Source organism: Hemitrygon akajei, chromosome 32, assembly GCF_048418815.1.
Source record: "Hemitrygon akajei chromosome 32, sHemAka1.3, whole genome shotgun sequence".
In the NCBI taxonomy this organism is placed as follows: domain Eukaryota; kingdom Metazoa; phylum Chordata; class Chondrichthyes; order Myliobatiformes; family Dasyatidae; genus Hemitrygon; species Hemitrygon akajei.
The window spans coordinates 40,026,865-40,040,966 of NC_133155.1; the positions used below are offsets into that span (position 1 = coordinate 40,026,865).

The 14,102-nt window shown below is 46.6% G+C and overlaps 1 protein-coding gene across 7 annotated transcripts in view; it reads left to right on the forward strand.

Annotated features, from left to right (window-relative positions):
- LOC140719770 (uncharacterized) overlaps positions 1-14,102 on the forward strand; it is a 411,496-nt gene that overhangs the window by 113,605 nt on the left and 283,789 nt on the right. For all 7 annotated transcript variants that reach the window (XM_073034626.1, XM_073034628.1, XM_073034629.1 and 4 more), the window contains exons 9-10: positions 9,791-9,826; positions 13,773-13,799. In XM_073034626.1, coding sequence (XP_072890727.1) covers positions 9,791-9,826; positions 13,773-13,799 — 63 coding nt within the window. The remainder of the gene's footprint in view (positions 1-9,790; positions 9,827-13,772; positions 13,800-14,102) is intronic.

Sequence of the window (14,102 nt, forward strand, 5' to 3'; positions counted from 1 at the left end):
ACCACAGGGATCAGTCCTGGCACTTCTACTACTTAATGTTTACATAAATGATCAACCAACCTTTCCTAACACATGCAGGTTTATCTATGCAGATGACCTATGCATAGCAACACAAGCTAACTCCTTCCAAGAAGTTGAAGTACAACTTAAGCAGTCCTCGAAGCAATGAAGCAGTATTATGCAAAATGGTCTCTGAACCCAAATCCATGAAAAACTCAAGAGTGTGCATTCCACCTGAGGAATCAAGAAGCAGCTGGGAAACTCAATATCTTCTGCTGTGGGAAGGAGCTCGAACACCATCCGACTCCAATTTACCTGGGTGTGACACTGGATAGGATGCTCTCATTTGATACCCACATCCAAAAACTGTGAAGGAAAGTTGGCTCCCACAATTCTCTCTTGAAAAAATTAGCAGGCACGAAATGGGGAGCTAATGCTCACACACTTAGATCAACTGCCCTAGTACTCTGCTATGCACCTTCAGAATACTGCACACCTGTGTGGGGCAGATCAGTCCATGTGAAGAAAATACCCCCGTTTCTTAACGAAGCCTGGCAAATAATCATGGGCACACTGCGCCCCACACCCAGTAACATCATTTACAGACTTGCAGGCATTGCTCCCCCAGAGATCCGAAAACACTACAACAAAAATTGAAAGAGGTAAGCAGAACTCAGATCCACAGCACCCACTACAACATCATGTGCCAGTTTCCAACCGCCTAAAATCGAGGAAAAGCTTTGCTACAGTGGAGGAACTACCGCACGGAATGTCCCCCCAAACATACAGGATTGACCTCTGGCAACAAACAGAAGCCAGAGCCCCACTGAACAATACAGTGCAAGACCCCACAGAAATGTTGCCGGTTGGGGTACTGCTTGACGACGGAGGTGGTGCACTCTCAACAGAGCGAGAGCGGGAGTTTGTAGGACAGGAGGCAGTATGGTGAAGTGGGGTTTAAAGACCAGCGAATCCTGTGAGTGTGGCGAAAGGGTGCAGAACATTGAACACATTCTGCGCAACTGCCCACTCTCACCTGATTTAGCTGACACTGACCTGCTCAACGTCAACCAAACAACACTAGAGTAGCTGGCTGTCTGGTGTGACAAGCTATGGTGATGACTGTATCAGGTCACCTACCATCCTCCATTGCTTCAAGGAGAAAAGGCTGAGTTTACTGAACCTATTTTGATAAGGCATACTCCCCAATCCAGGCAACATCCTTGTTAATCTCCTCTGCACTCTCTCTATAGTATCCACATCCTTTCTGTAGTGAGGTGACCAGAACTGAACACAGTCCTCCAAGTGCGGTCTAACTAAGTCTTATATAGCTGTAACATTATCTCACAGCTCTTGAACTCAATCCCACATCGTGCTAACAAGACACCATACGCCTGCTTAATGATACTGCCAACCTACGCAGCAGCTTTGAATATCCAATGGGCATGGACCCCAAGATCGATCTCACTGATACCCCACATTGCCAAAGGTTTTGCCATTAATATTACATTCTGTCTTCAAATTTGACTTAACAAAATCAACCACTTCAAACTTATCTGGGTTGAACTCCATCTGGACTTCTCAGCACAGTTCTGCATCCTGCTGTTATTGATGTCCTGCTGTAACCTCTGACAGCCCTCCACACTATCCACTACACCCCCAACCTTTGTGTCATCAGCAAATTTGCTAACCCATCCCTCCACTTCCTCATCCAGCTCATTTATAAAAATCACAGAGGAGGAGTCACAGAAACAATCCTTGCAGAACATCACTGGTCACTGACCTCCATACAGAATATGAACCACCTGTGACCACCCTTTTCGTTTTATGGACAAGTGTAAAGGGGGTTTCTTCTTTTTCTTTGTTACTGCGTATGTTAATTAAAATGGCTTCTTTGTTTTGTTAAAAGTAGGAATGTTTCTTTGTTGCGAGAGAGTGCTGGAAGTTTGTTTGGGTTAAAATTTACTGATAACGAGAATTGTATTCCTTTGTTAGCCAATTGGGATTAATGTTGTTCTTTCTTCTGAGTCTGTAAGCTATTGTTGGCGGGCATTTTGAGGGAGTCAGCGTGAGGGGGTGAGAGAGAGAGGACGCGATGCTGTAAACTGGGCGAGGAACGGACCCCAAGCGGGGGTCCGAGGCCAGGAGGTACCCCGAGGAGAGGAGATGAAGATAGATGTGCTTGGTTGATCACTTCGGGTGGTCCTGAGCTGCGAGTCGAGGAGTTCGGAGGGGATCAAATGGTGGCCAGAAGACTTCGGGAATTGAGCTCCAACGGTTGTGCACGAAGTGAACTTATCAAACTTTGATAAGTTTGGTGCCTTTTCTTTATTTTCTTTTCCTTCATATATACTGTATCGTTATTAATCATTTAGTTATAGTAATCTTTATAAATTGTATTCATTTAGTCACATATGGTGTCCTGTCTGTTCTTTGGCGAGGCGGGAACATCACACAGCATCCACACCAGCTGATTATCCAGTTTGGCGGGGCCGAAGGCTGCTCCCCCTAGACGAGAATGAGCTGAGCGAGCCTGAGGCGACCCAGGGGGTTACATTGTAGGGTGCTCGTCTGGATTGCTTTCTGTGGAAGCTGTGTGATCGCCCTCTTTAAATTATGTCTGTGGCGAAGAGCTGGTGTGCCTTTGCGGGTGTGCAATTGCTGGTTATCGCTGCATGTGTGTTGGGTGGGGTGGCTGCTGTTGGTAGCCCGGAGGTCGTTGTTTGATTTCAGACTAGCGCTGATGAAATGGTGGTGGGACCATGGGTTGTCCGTACTGTTAGGAGAGTGAGGAATGACAGGTTGGGATGTTTCAGCAGTGGTAGGCTCCGCCCAGTTGTTGGAATAATGTCCAGCCCTAAAGGGACGGAGCGGACCTCTCAGTTGTTGGATGAGTGGCAGTGCTTAGCTGAGGGAAAGCGACAGTGATTGGTTGAAAGTTTGAGTAGGCGGGCTGGTGGCGTTGTTAGAACTGTCTGGTCCAATTACCTCGGAGTGACAGCTGCCAGTTATGTGAAAGTGTGGGAAAATGCATGTGATTCGACTGGAAGTCAAACGCCGCAGCTGGGGGGCTTACCATATCTGTGGCAGGAGGTTGGTGGAAAGTCTTTAGGGTATCTTTTTTTGGCTAGGGGGCAGATAAATTGCTTGCGGTGCCAGAGGGATCTGTTAAGGGGTTCAGCTCCTCCCTCGGTAGTTCAGTTGATCCGAGAGGTGTCGGGAAACTTAGAGGAGGCCCAGTGGGGGTATGGCTTGGGGTCTCTGGGGGAGCACGTTCCCAGCAATGTACTAAGGAACTTCCGAAAGGAACAGACCCTATTCCTGAAGGCTTAGAGGGACCACGTGCACAGGTGTCGTTACGGATGGATGGAAGCCACGTTAAAGCCATCCTCGACACCGGGGCGCAGGTCAAGTTGCTGTACAGTTCGTTTTACAACCGTTATTGGAAGCATTTACCCTTGACGACATTGAGGGCATTGGAGATTTGGGGTACCAGTGCCGGTGGTTATTGGTCAGTGAAAATGGAGTTCTCAGAGGCCAATGTGGGGGTGCCTGAGGTTCGTGAATCGTTAATGCTGATGTGTCCGGACATTGTTGAGGCAGGAAGCGTTTCGGTTCTGGAGAGGACCAATACCCTGCTGATGCGCTTGGGGGCTTGCCCAGAGGAGGCGGGTGAGTGCTGTTTGGAGGCATTGTCGATGCACCCAGAGTTTCAAGCTGCTTGTGCGGATGTGTGTAGCAGCATTGGGCCGGAACTGAATTTAAATGAGAGCCGGTGGTGGTACAGCCTGGGGGAAGTATCTGAGGGTGAGACCCTTTTAGTGGACGCTGCGAAATACCACGAGGGAGGGGAGTTGACCGCTGAAGACACCTCAGTGAAGTCACCTGTAGCGGCGACTGGTCCCTACAGCCGTTGGAGACGTAGGCAGTGTATGTGTGGATTATATTGCGCTGAAGAGGTGCACTGTCAGTGACCAGAATATGGCCCCAAGGGCCGAAGAGGCGATGGCCTATCTGAGTGGTGCGAAGTGGTTTAAGGTGCTGGATCTGAGGAGTGGATGTTGCCAGATCCCGATGAGTGGGGCCGACAAGGAGAAGACGGCTGTTATAAGTTCCCTAGGATTCTTCCGGTCCGAAAAGATGCCACAGGGCATATCCGGAGCCCTTTCAATCTTACCGCGGGGCATGTGGAAGACCATGGGGGATGTGGAGGCGTTTGGAGTTTTGGCGTATGTGGATGATGATCTGGTATTTGGATTTGCCTCGGGAGAATATGAAGTGAGGTTGTTGCAGGAGCGGCTGAGAACTACAGAATTAAAACGTTTTCTGTACACATGCCAGGGCTGGCAAAGGTCGCAGCTCGTGAGTGACTGTCTCTACGGAATCAAGTTTGAAATGAAGATGGAGAGACTGGAGACAGTGATCTGGAACCAGTGGGAAGACTTACAAGTTGGAGAAAACGAAGAAAATTGTCTGACTGAGGGCAACAGCAAACTGAGAGCCTGGAGAGAGGAGTTGGTAGTGAGCCCGAGGTATCCCCAGTTGTGTCCAAGCCTGAAGGGTTTAGGTGAGGGAGTACGGAGGTCTCAGAGGGTTAGGGAACTCCCAGATAAGTTGGCCTATGTAGCACCTGAGGAACAGGGCGTGAGGTTTACTGTGTGGGGAGGAAATGTCACTGTTTGTGCTTGGGTTAGGGTGTGTTGGCAGGAAAGGTGGCGAGTTATTTAATAGTCATGAAGACATGACTTTTATTTGGTGAGGGGAGAGTGTAAAAGGGGCTTCTTCTTTTTCTTTGTTACTGAGTATGTTAATCAAAATGGCTTCTTTGTTTTGTTAAAAGTAGGAATGTTTCTTTGTTGCAAGAGAGTGCTGGAAGCTTGTTTGGGTTAAAATTTACTGATAACGAGAATTGTATTCCTTTGTTAGCCAATTGGGATTAATGTTGTTCTTTCTTCTGAGTCTGTAAGCTATTGTTGGCGGGCTTTTGGGGAGATCGGTGCGAGAGGGTGAGATAGAGAGGACGCGATGCTGTAAACTGGGCGAGGAATGGACCCCAAGCGGGGGTCCAAGGCCAGGAGGTACCCGGAGGAGAGGAGACGAAGATAGATGTGCTTGGTTGATCACTTCGGGTGGTCCTGAGCTGCGAGTCGAGGAGTTCGGAGGGGATTGAATGGTGGCCAAAAGACTTCGGGAATTGAGCTCCAACGGTTGTGCACGAAGTGGTTTGGACTTTGATAAGTTTGGCGCCTTTTCTTTATTTTCTTTTCCTTCATATATACTGTATCGTTACTAATCATTTAGTTATAGTAATCTTTATAAATTGTAATCATTTAATCACATATGGTGTACTGTCTGTTATTTGGCGAGGTGGGGACATCACACAGCATCCACACCAGCTGATTACCCAGTTTGGCGGGGCCGAAGGCTGCTCCCCCTAGACGAGAATGAGCTGAGCGAGCCTGAGCTGACCCAGGGGGTTACACAAGCCAATTCTGGACCCACAAAGCAGGTCTCCTTGGGTCCCATGATTACGTACTTTCTGAATGAGCCTTGCACAGGGAACCTTAATAAATGCCTTACTATACACCACATCCACTGTTCTACCTTCATCATTGTCTTTTGATAACTTAATGCTTTTCAAATGCATATCCTTTTTCTTAATGTCTGTATGTTCAAGTGTTTCAGTGTGCTGTAAGTCATCCCCACGATTACTAAGGTCCTTTTCCCTGATGAATACTGAAGCAAGGTATTCATTAAGTAGCTCTGCTACTTCCTCCGACTCCATGTACGTTTCCACTCTCACACCTGATTGGTCCTATTCTCATACGGCTCATTCTCTTGCTCTTCAGATACTTGTAGAATGTCTTTGGGGGTTTTCCTTAATCCTGCTCGCCAAGGATTTCTCATGGCCCCTTCTGGCTCTCCTAATTTCATTCTTAAGCTCCTTCTTGGCAACCTTGTAATTTTCTAGAATTCGCTAAGTACCTAGTTTCTTGAGCCTTTCATAAGCTTTTCTTAACTAGATTTTTTACATCCTTTGTACACCATGGTTCTTTAACCCTACCCATCCCTTCCTTGCTTCAATGGAACATACCTATGCAGAACTCCTTGCAAATGTTCCCTGAATATTTGTCACATTTCTACCGTGCATTTCCCTGAGAACATCTGAGATGAGAGTTGTGATCCCTATCTCCAAAATGCTCTCCCACCAAGAGATCTGACACCTTGACCTGGTTCATTTCCCAATACCAGATCAAGTACAGCCTCTCCTCTGGTAGGCTTATCTACATATTGTATCAAGAACACACTTCCTGAACACACTTAACAAACTCCACCCCATCTAAACCCCTTGCTCTAAGGAGATACCAGTCAATATTAGGGAAGTTAAACAACAATACTTGCACAGTTCCAGAATCCGCCTCCCTATCTGCTCTTCAATGTCCCTGTTACTATTGTGGGATCTACAAAAAACACAAAGTAGAGTTATTGTCCCTTTCCTGTTTCTGGTTGATGTTTAAGGATAAATTTGTCCCGGTGAGGAAGATAAAGAATGGTAGGGTGAAGGTTCCTGGGTGAGAAGTGTGGTGGAAAATCTAGTCAGGTGGAAGAAGGCAGCATACATGAGGTTTAGGAAGCAAGGATCAGATGGGTCTATTGAGGGATATAGGGTAGCAAGAAAGGAGCTTAAGAAGGGGCTGAGAAGAGCAAGAAGGGGGCATGAAAAGGCCTTGGCGAGTAGGATAAGGGAAAACCCCAAGGCATTCTACAATTATGTGAAGAACAAAAGGATGACAGGAGTGAAGGTCGGACTGATTAGAGATAAAAGTGGGAAGATGTGCCTGAAGGCTGTGGAAGTAAACGAGGTCCTCAATGAATACTTCGGTATTCACCAAAGAGAGGGAACTTGATGACAGTGAGGACAATATGAGTGAGGTTGATGTTCTGGAGCATGTTGATATTAAGGGAGAGGAGGTGTTGGAGTTATTAAAATACATTAGGACAGATAAGTCCCCAGGGCCTGACGGAATATTCCCCAGGCTGCTCCACGAGGTGAGGGAAGAGATTGCTGAGCCTCTGGCTAGGATCTTTATGTCCTCGTTGTCCACAGGAATGGTACTGGAGGATTGGAGGGAGGCGACTGTTGCCCCCTTGTTCAAAAAAGGTAGTAGAGATAGTCCGGGTAATTATAGACCAGTGAGCCTTACGTCTGTGGTGGGAAAGCTGTTGGAAAAGATTCTTAGAGATAGGATCTATGGGCATTTAGAGAATCATGGTCTGATCAGGGACAGTCAGCATGGCTTTGTGAAGGGCAGATCATGCCTAACAAGCCTGATAGAGTTCTTTGAGGAGGTGACCAGGCATATAGATGGGGTAGTGCAGAGGATGTGATCTACATGGATTTTAGTAAGGCATTTGACAAGGTTCCACACGGTAGGCTTATTCAGAAAGTCAGAAGGCATGGGATCCAAGGAAGTTTGGCCAGGTGGATTCAGAATTGGCTTGCCTGCAGAAGGCAGAGGGTCGTGGTGGAGGGAGGGTTCAGATTGGAGGGTTGTGACGAGTGGTGTCCCACAATGATCTGTTCTGGGACCTCTACTTTTCGTGATTTTTATTAACGACCTGGATGTGGGGGTAGAAGGGTGGGTTGGCAAGTTTGCAGATGACACAAAGGTTGGTGGTGTAGTAGATAGTGTAGAGGATTGTCGAAGATTGCAGAGAGACATTGATAGGATGCAGAAGTGGGCTGAGAAGTGGCAGATGGAGTTCAACCCAGAGAAGTGTGAGGTGGTACACTTTGGAAGGACAAACTCCAAGGCAGAGTATAAAATAAATGGCAGGATACTTGTTAGTGTGGAGGAGCAGAGGGATCTGGGAGTACATGTCCACAGATCCCTGAAAGTTGCCTCACAGGTAGATAGGGTGGTTAAGAAAGCTTATGGGGTGTTAGCTTTCATTAGTTGAGGGATAGAGTTTAAGAGACGCAATGTAATGATGCAGCTCTATAAAACTCTGGTTAGGCCACACTTGGAGTACTGTGTCCAGTTCTGGTCACCTCACTATAGGAAGGATGTGGAAGCATTGGAAAGAGTACAGAGGAGATTTACCAGGATGCTGCCTGGTTTAGAGAGTATGGATTATGATCAGAGATTAAGGGAGCTAGGGCTTTACTCTTTGGAGAGAAGGAGGATGAGAGGAGACATGATAGAGGTGTACAAGATATTAAGAGGAATAGACAGAGTGGACAGCCAGCGCCTCTTCCCCAGGAAACCACTGCTCAGTACAAGAGGACATGGCTTTAAGGTAAGGGGATGGAAGTTCAAGGGGGATATTAGAGGAAGGTTTTTCACTCAGAGAGTAGTTGGTCCATGGAATGCACTGCCTGAGTCTGTGGTGGAGGCAGATACACTAGTGAAGTTTAAGAGACTACTAGACAGGTATATGGAGGAATTTAAGGTGAGGGTGATATATGGGAGGCAGGGTTTGAGGGTCAGCACAGCATTGTGGGCTGAAGGGCCTGTAATGTGCTGTACTATTCTATGTTCTACGTTCTGACTTCTACCCACACTGACTCAGTAGATAATCCCTCCATGACTTCCTCCTTTTCTGCAGCTGTGACACTATCTCTGTTCAGCAGTACGACACCCCCACCTCTTTTGCATCCCTCCCTGTCCTTTTTGAAACACCTAAAGCCCGCCGCACTCAACAGCTATTCCTGCCCCTGAGACATTCATGTCTCTGTAATGGCCACAATGTCATAATTCCATGTATTTATCCACACTCTACAAGTTCATCTGCCTTGTTTATGATACTCCTTGCATTAAAATAGACCAGTCTCAGACCGTCAGGCTGAGTGCATCTTTGCTCTATCATCTGCCTGTACTCCTCACAAACTCCCTACAAGCTGTCTCATCTCTTGCCTCTCTCGATGACCTGGTGAGTTAGCCATCTTAATGTTCTTTTAAAGACCCAACATTAGCTCCGTCTCTATCTCAACCAAACTGATCTCATTATCACCCACCTGCTTCTCCTTGGTAAATACTGATGTAATGTACGTATTTAGGGCCTCACCCACATCCTGGTGCAACACTGATGTTCAACACTCAATCTGAGCTCAGTTGTTCTTTAGATCTCAGGCCTGAAGCAGCTCCCTGGGCAATCTCATTTTTTTTGCATCTTATCAGGAGTTGTCCAATTTTTAACCTGTTGTCTGCAAAGGCCAAAGTAGTGTCATTTTTTGTTTTACCTTCACTGTGTCTACAGAGCAGGAGTTCCAAACCTTTTTTACACCATGGACCAGTACCATTACGCAAGGGGTCTGTGGACCACAGGTTGGGAACCCCTGTTGTAGAGGAATCACTCAAAGTGTCTGTGTATTAAATGGCATCTGACGCATGTCCACTCATTCTTCTATCCTGTGATGGAGATCTGGGGATTCTGTATTATGGGCACATGCGCGCACACACACACACAACATTGTGGGCCAAAGGGCCTGTAATGTGCTGTACTATTCCATTCTATTTACGCCTGCACATCCATGTGCACATGCATATGGACATATATATGCATGCGCACGCACGCACGCACGCGCACACACACACACACACACACACACACACACACACACACACCATACGCATTGAGTTAGTTGGTGAACTGACACATAATGAATGACCCTTAGGGACTGTGCCTCATCTTGAGTTCCTGACATTAGTGGGTACGGTTGGTAATGTGAAAGGTTGGTGTTTACTTTAATCTATGACTGCCTATGTTTGTTGTCTTTCTTTTGCAGTGTAAGTCATGCATCCCAGAGGCACCTGGAAAAAATGTGAGTACTGTGTGAATCCACTCTGATGGTTTAGTAGTTTAACAGCTGTAACTGGCAATGGTTTTCCTGACGTTGAAAGGGCACTGGATACTCTGTGTGAGGAAGTTAGGAGCAGGTTACAGTGAGGACAGGAATGGACGAAACTGCTGCAGGAGTGGGTGGCGGTGGAGCCAATGGTATCTGGCTTTGCAAGTTACCTTTACGCTGTGGTGTGCTCCTCTTCGGGGGTTATGTCTGTGTTTGTGTGTCTTTGGAGAGGAAGCTCACAGGCTTCATTGACAAAGTGGGGGATTTCTGTGAAAGGTGCGGCACCCCCCCCCCAGGGAAATGAGTGATTTATAGATATTAGTAATCGTATTTTCATTTGATATCGTCAACAGTCCTGTAAATCCCTGATACTCTTATTTAGTAAGTGGATAAAGTTTTTTTAAAAAGAAACTGTAATAAATCACTGCACTGTTTGGTGTACTGTAGATCCTTCTAGACCAGTCCAGTTCCAGCCTCTGCTCCATTTTCACAGTGTCTCTGAACCAGAAGTGGGATGCTATTCTTGGCAGCCTCCCTTCTTTTAACTAATCAGGTTCAAAGACTGAGCCAGTGAGGTCACTGTGTTAGCACCAGCCATGGCTGAGTGGACTTCTGGGCCTCTGTGATCTAGCTGTGTTACCTTGTGGGACTGATCAGACTTGCTGTAGATCACATTCAAGCCCACGTTACATGTTTAGCAAGTAGGTGAATGTCTGGGTATGGAATTCTCCAACAGGTCTGCTCAAGGTGAATGTCTGGGTGTGAAATTCCACAATGTCTGCTCAAGGTGAATATCTGGGTGTGGAATTCCACAGTGTCTGCCCAGGGTGAATGTCTGGGTTTGGAATTCCACAACAGGTCTGCCCAGGGTGAATGTCTGTGTGTGGAATTCCACAACAGGTCTGCCCAGGGTGAACATCTGTGTGTGGAATTCCACAGTGTCTGCCCAGGGTGAATGTCTGTGTGTGGAATTCCACAACAGGTCTGCCCTGGGTGAATGTCTGTGTGTGGAATTCCACAACAGGTCTGCCCAGGGTGAACATCTGTGTGTGGAATTCCACAGTGTCTGCCCAGGGTGAATGTCTGTGTGTAGAATTCCACAACAGGTCTGCCCAGGGTGAATGTTGGGGTATGGAATTCCACAGTGTGTACCCAGGGTGAATATCTGTGTGTGGAATTCCACAGTGTCTACCCAGGGTGAATATCTGGGTGTGGAATTCCACAGTGTCTGCCCAGGGTGAATGTCTGTGTGTGGAATTCCCCAGAAGCAGTCAGCAGGGGTCTGTGGGAGGAGCCACAGGAGCAGTCCAGACAGGTATGTGTAGTTCACCACACCCAGGGTGAATATCTGTGTGTGGAATTCCACAGTGTCTACCCAGGGTGAATATCTGGGTGTGGAATTCCACAGTGCCCAGGGTGAATGTCTGTGTGTGGAATTCCCCAACAGGTCTGCTCAAGGTGAATGGGTGTGAAATTCCACAATATCTGCCCAGGGTCAATGTTGGGGTGTGGAATTCCACAACAGCTCTGCCCAGGGTGAACATCTGATGTTGTATTGGTGTTAACACTGCCACTCATCTAAGTGAGGAGTTTGCCTGGGACTGCAGTGTCTGTGTCAGCTGTGACCTCTCACCTTAGATCCTCATCTGGCCATGTTTTCTCGTGATTTAAGTTCCAGATGGTGAGAAGAATCCACTAATCTACAGTGAGCCTTTCAGAAATGGAAGAGATGCAACATGGTGCACTCCATTTCGACCTCCTTCAGTGGCCGTAGTGAATCATGTGGAGATCCCATTTTTAATTATTGATCAATCCAGGCATGGCTTCACTACACTGAAACTGTTTACTGCAATTGGATCATTATTGTCAAATGTACCAGATACGATGAAAAGTCCTTGGAGGAGAGGGAGGCTGGCTTCTGTTTACAGCCTGACTTCACCTAGGAGGGTTTGTGGTGGGGCTGGGTGGGAGTGGGTGCCTCTGGTTGAATACAGAGAATGTTCTCTCTTCATCTTATGGAGAGAACAAACCCTTTGAACACCCTCATGAGTTTGAGGAAAGGTTCTGATGAAATGCCAGCTGTTATGTATGGCGGGGGGGAGGGTGGTTTATGACCAAAGAAAAGGATGGATGGAGCCGCTTAGCACTTTAGTGCAAGGGTATTTATTAGGTGTGTCAAGAAAACATACAAAAATTAGCAAAAATAAATAAAAGGAAACTGCTAATATTTGCAAAAAGTTATCTACCAGAAAAAGCAAAATATCTCCATACTTATACTTTTGTCTAGTGTGAACTCCTGGCAGTCCTGATCCCTCTCTCCTACTGAGAGTGATGAGTCCTGTTTATTCGGCACCAGGACTTTAATTCCGCACCCAGTTAACTTAAGACTACAGAATACTTAGAATGTGATGCACTCCACAATGTAGTTACAATCATATTATAAAACAAACAGAAGTATCTACCTTAAATATAGTATACAAAAAACATATATGTGTTTACACATCCCCCATCACTAAAAAAATGGAATATTCTGCAGTGTACGGTGAGAAAGGCAACATAAAGCCAACTTGTTTAGGACCCGTTATGGGAATGTACTGGAGAGTTCAAGTCAAGTCGCTTTTTATTGCCATTTCGACCATAAACGACGTTTCTCCAGGACCATGGTGATACATGAAACAACACAAAACTATACTAGACTATGTGAGACAACTCAAGGCTACACTAAACTACGTAAAACAGCACAAAAACTACACTGGACTTCAGACCTACACAGGACTACATAAAGTGCACCAAACAGTACAGGGCAGTACAATAATTAATAAACAAGACAATAGGCACAGTAGAGGACAAATTTCAAATTCAATATAATAATAAATGATGTAGATGTCAGTCTAGACTCTGGGTATTGAGGAGTCTGATAGCTTGGGGGAAGAAACTGTTGTACAGTCTGGTCATAAGAGCTCGAATGCTTCGGTACCTTTTGCCAGATGGCAGGAGGGAAAAGCGCTTGTATGAGGGGTGCGTGGGATTCTTCACAATGCTGTTTGCTTTGCGGGTGCAGCGTGTGGTGTAAATGTCTGTAATGGCGGGAAGAGAGACCCCGATGATCTTCTCAGCTGACCTCACTATCTGCTGCAGGGCCTTGCAATCCGAGATGGTGCAGTTTCTGAACCAGGCAGGTGAGAGTAAGCGTTCGGCACAGACTAGAAGGGCCGAGATGGCCTGTTTCCGTGCTGTAATTGTTATATGGTTATATGATGCAGTTGCTCAGGATGCTCTCAATACATCCCCTGTAGAATGTGATGAGGATGGAGGGTGGGAGATGGACTTTTCTCAGCCTTCGTAGAAAGTAGAGACGCTGCTGGGCTTTCTTGGCTATGGAGCTGGTGCTGAGGGACCAGGTGGGATTCTCAGCCAGGTGAACACCAAGAAATTTGGTGCTCTTAATGATCTCAACGGAAGAGCCATGAATGCTCAGCAGAGAGTGGTTGCTCCGTGCTCTCCGGAAGTCAACAACCATCTCTTTTGTTCACATTTGGAGACAGGTTGTTGGCTCTGCACCAGTCAGTTAGCCGCTGCACCTCCTCTCTGTAAGCTGTCTCATCATTCTTGCTGATGAGACCCACCACAGTCATGTCATTGGCGAACTTGATGATGTGATTCGAAATGTGTATTGCTGCACAGTCATGGGTCAGCAGAGTGAACAGCAGTGGACAGAATGACAAGGCAATATGTGTGTGTGGGGGGGGGTTGTGTATATGTGTTTGTGGGTGTTTGCATGTGTGGGTGTGTTTGTGTGCGTGTGTCTGTGTAAGGGTCTGTGTGGAGTGTGTTTACCATGGAAGGCAGCACAGGATAAGGTGTGCAGTTTTTCTCAAAAATCAAATTAATTTTGTCTCTCTTTATCAATTTACTGTAGGATGCCGATGAACTGAGCCGACAGAAGGTAATTCACTGAGTGTACTGCTCCAGCTACTCACAGGGGTAAAATAGTCATCTATTGTAACACCCCAGCATGAACAGGGGTGACAGAGATCTTAGAGTAGAGCGTAATGAGAGTTTGAGGGTGATTATTCAAGCGATGATTAATTACTGACTGTTACTGGGTCTTGCGGTGAGCACCCAAGAGCTTGTATCTTGTCTCACATGCTAGTCTGCAGAAATCTGCCAAAGCTGGTTATTTGATGGTGGCCCCAATAAATCTGCACACTTAAGGGAGAGGGAGAGATGACATTCTATTCAACCTGCC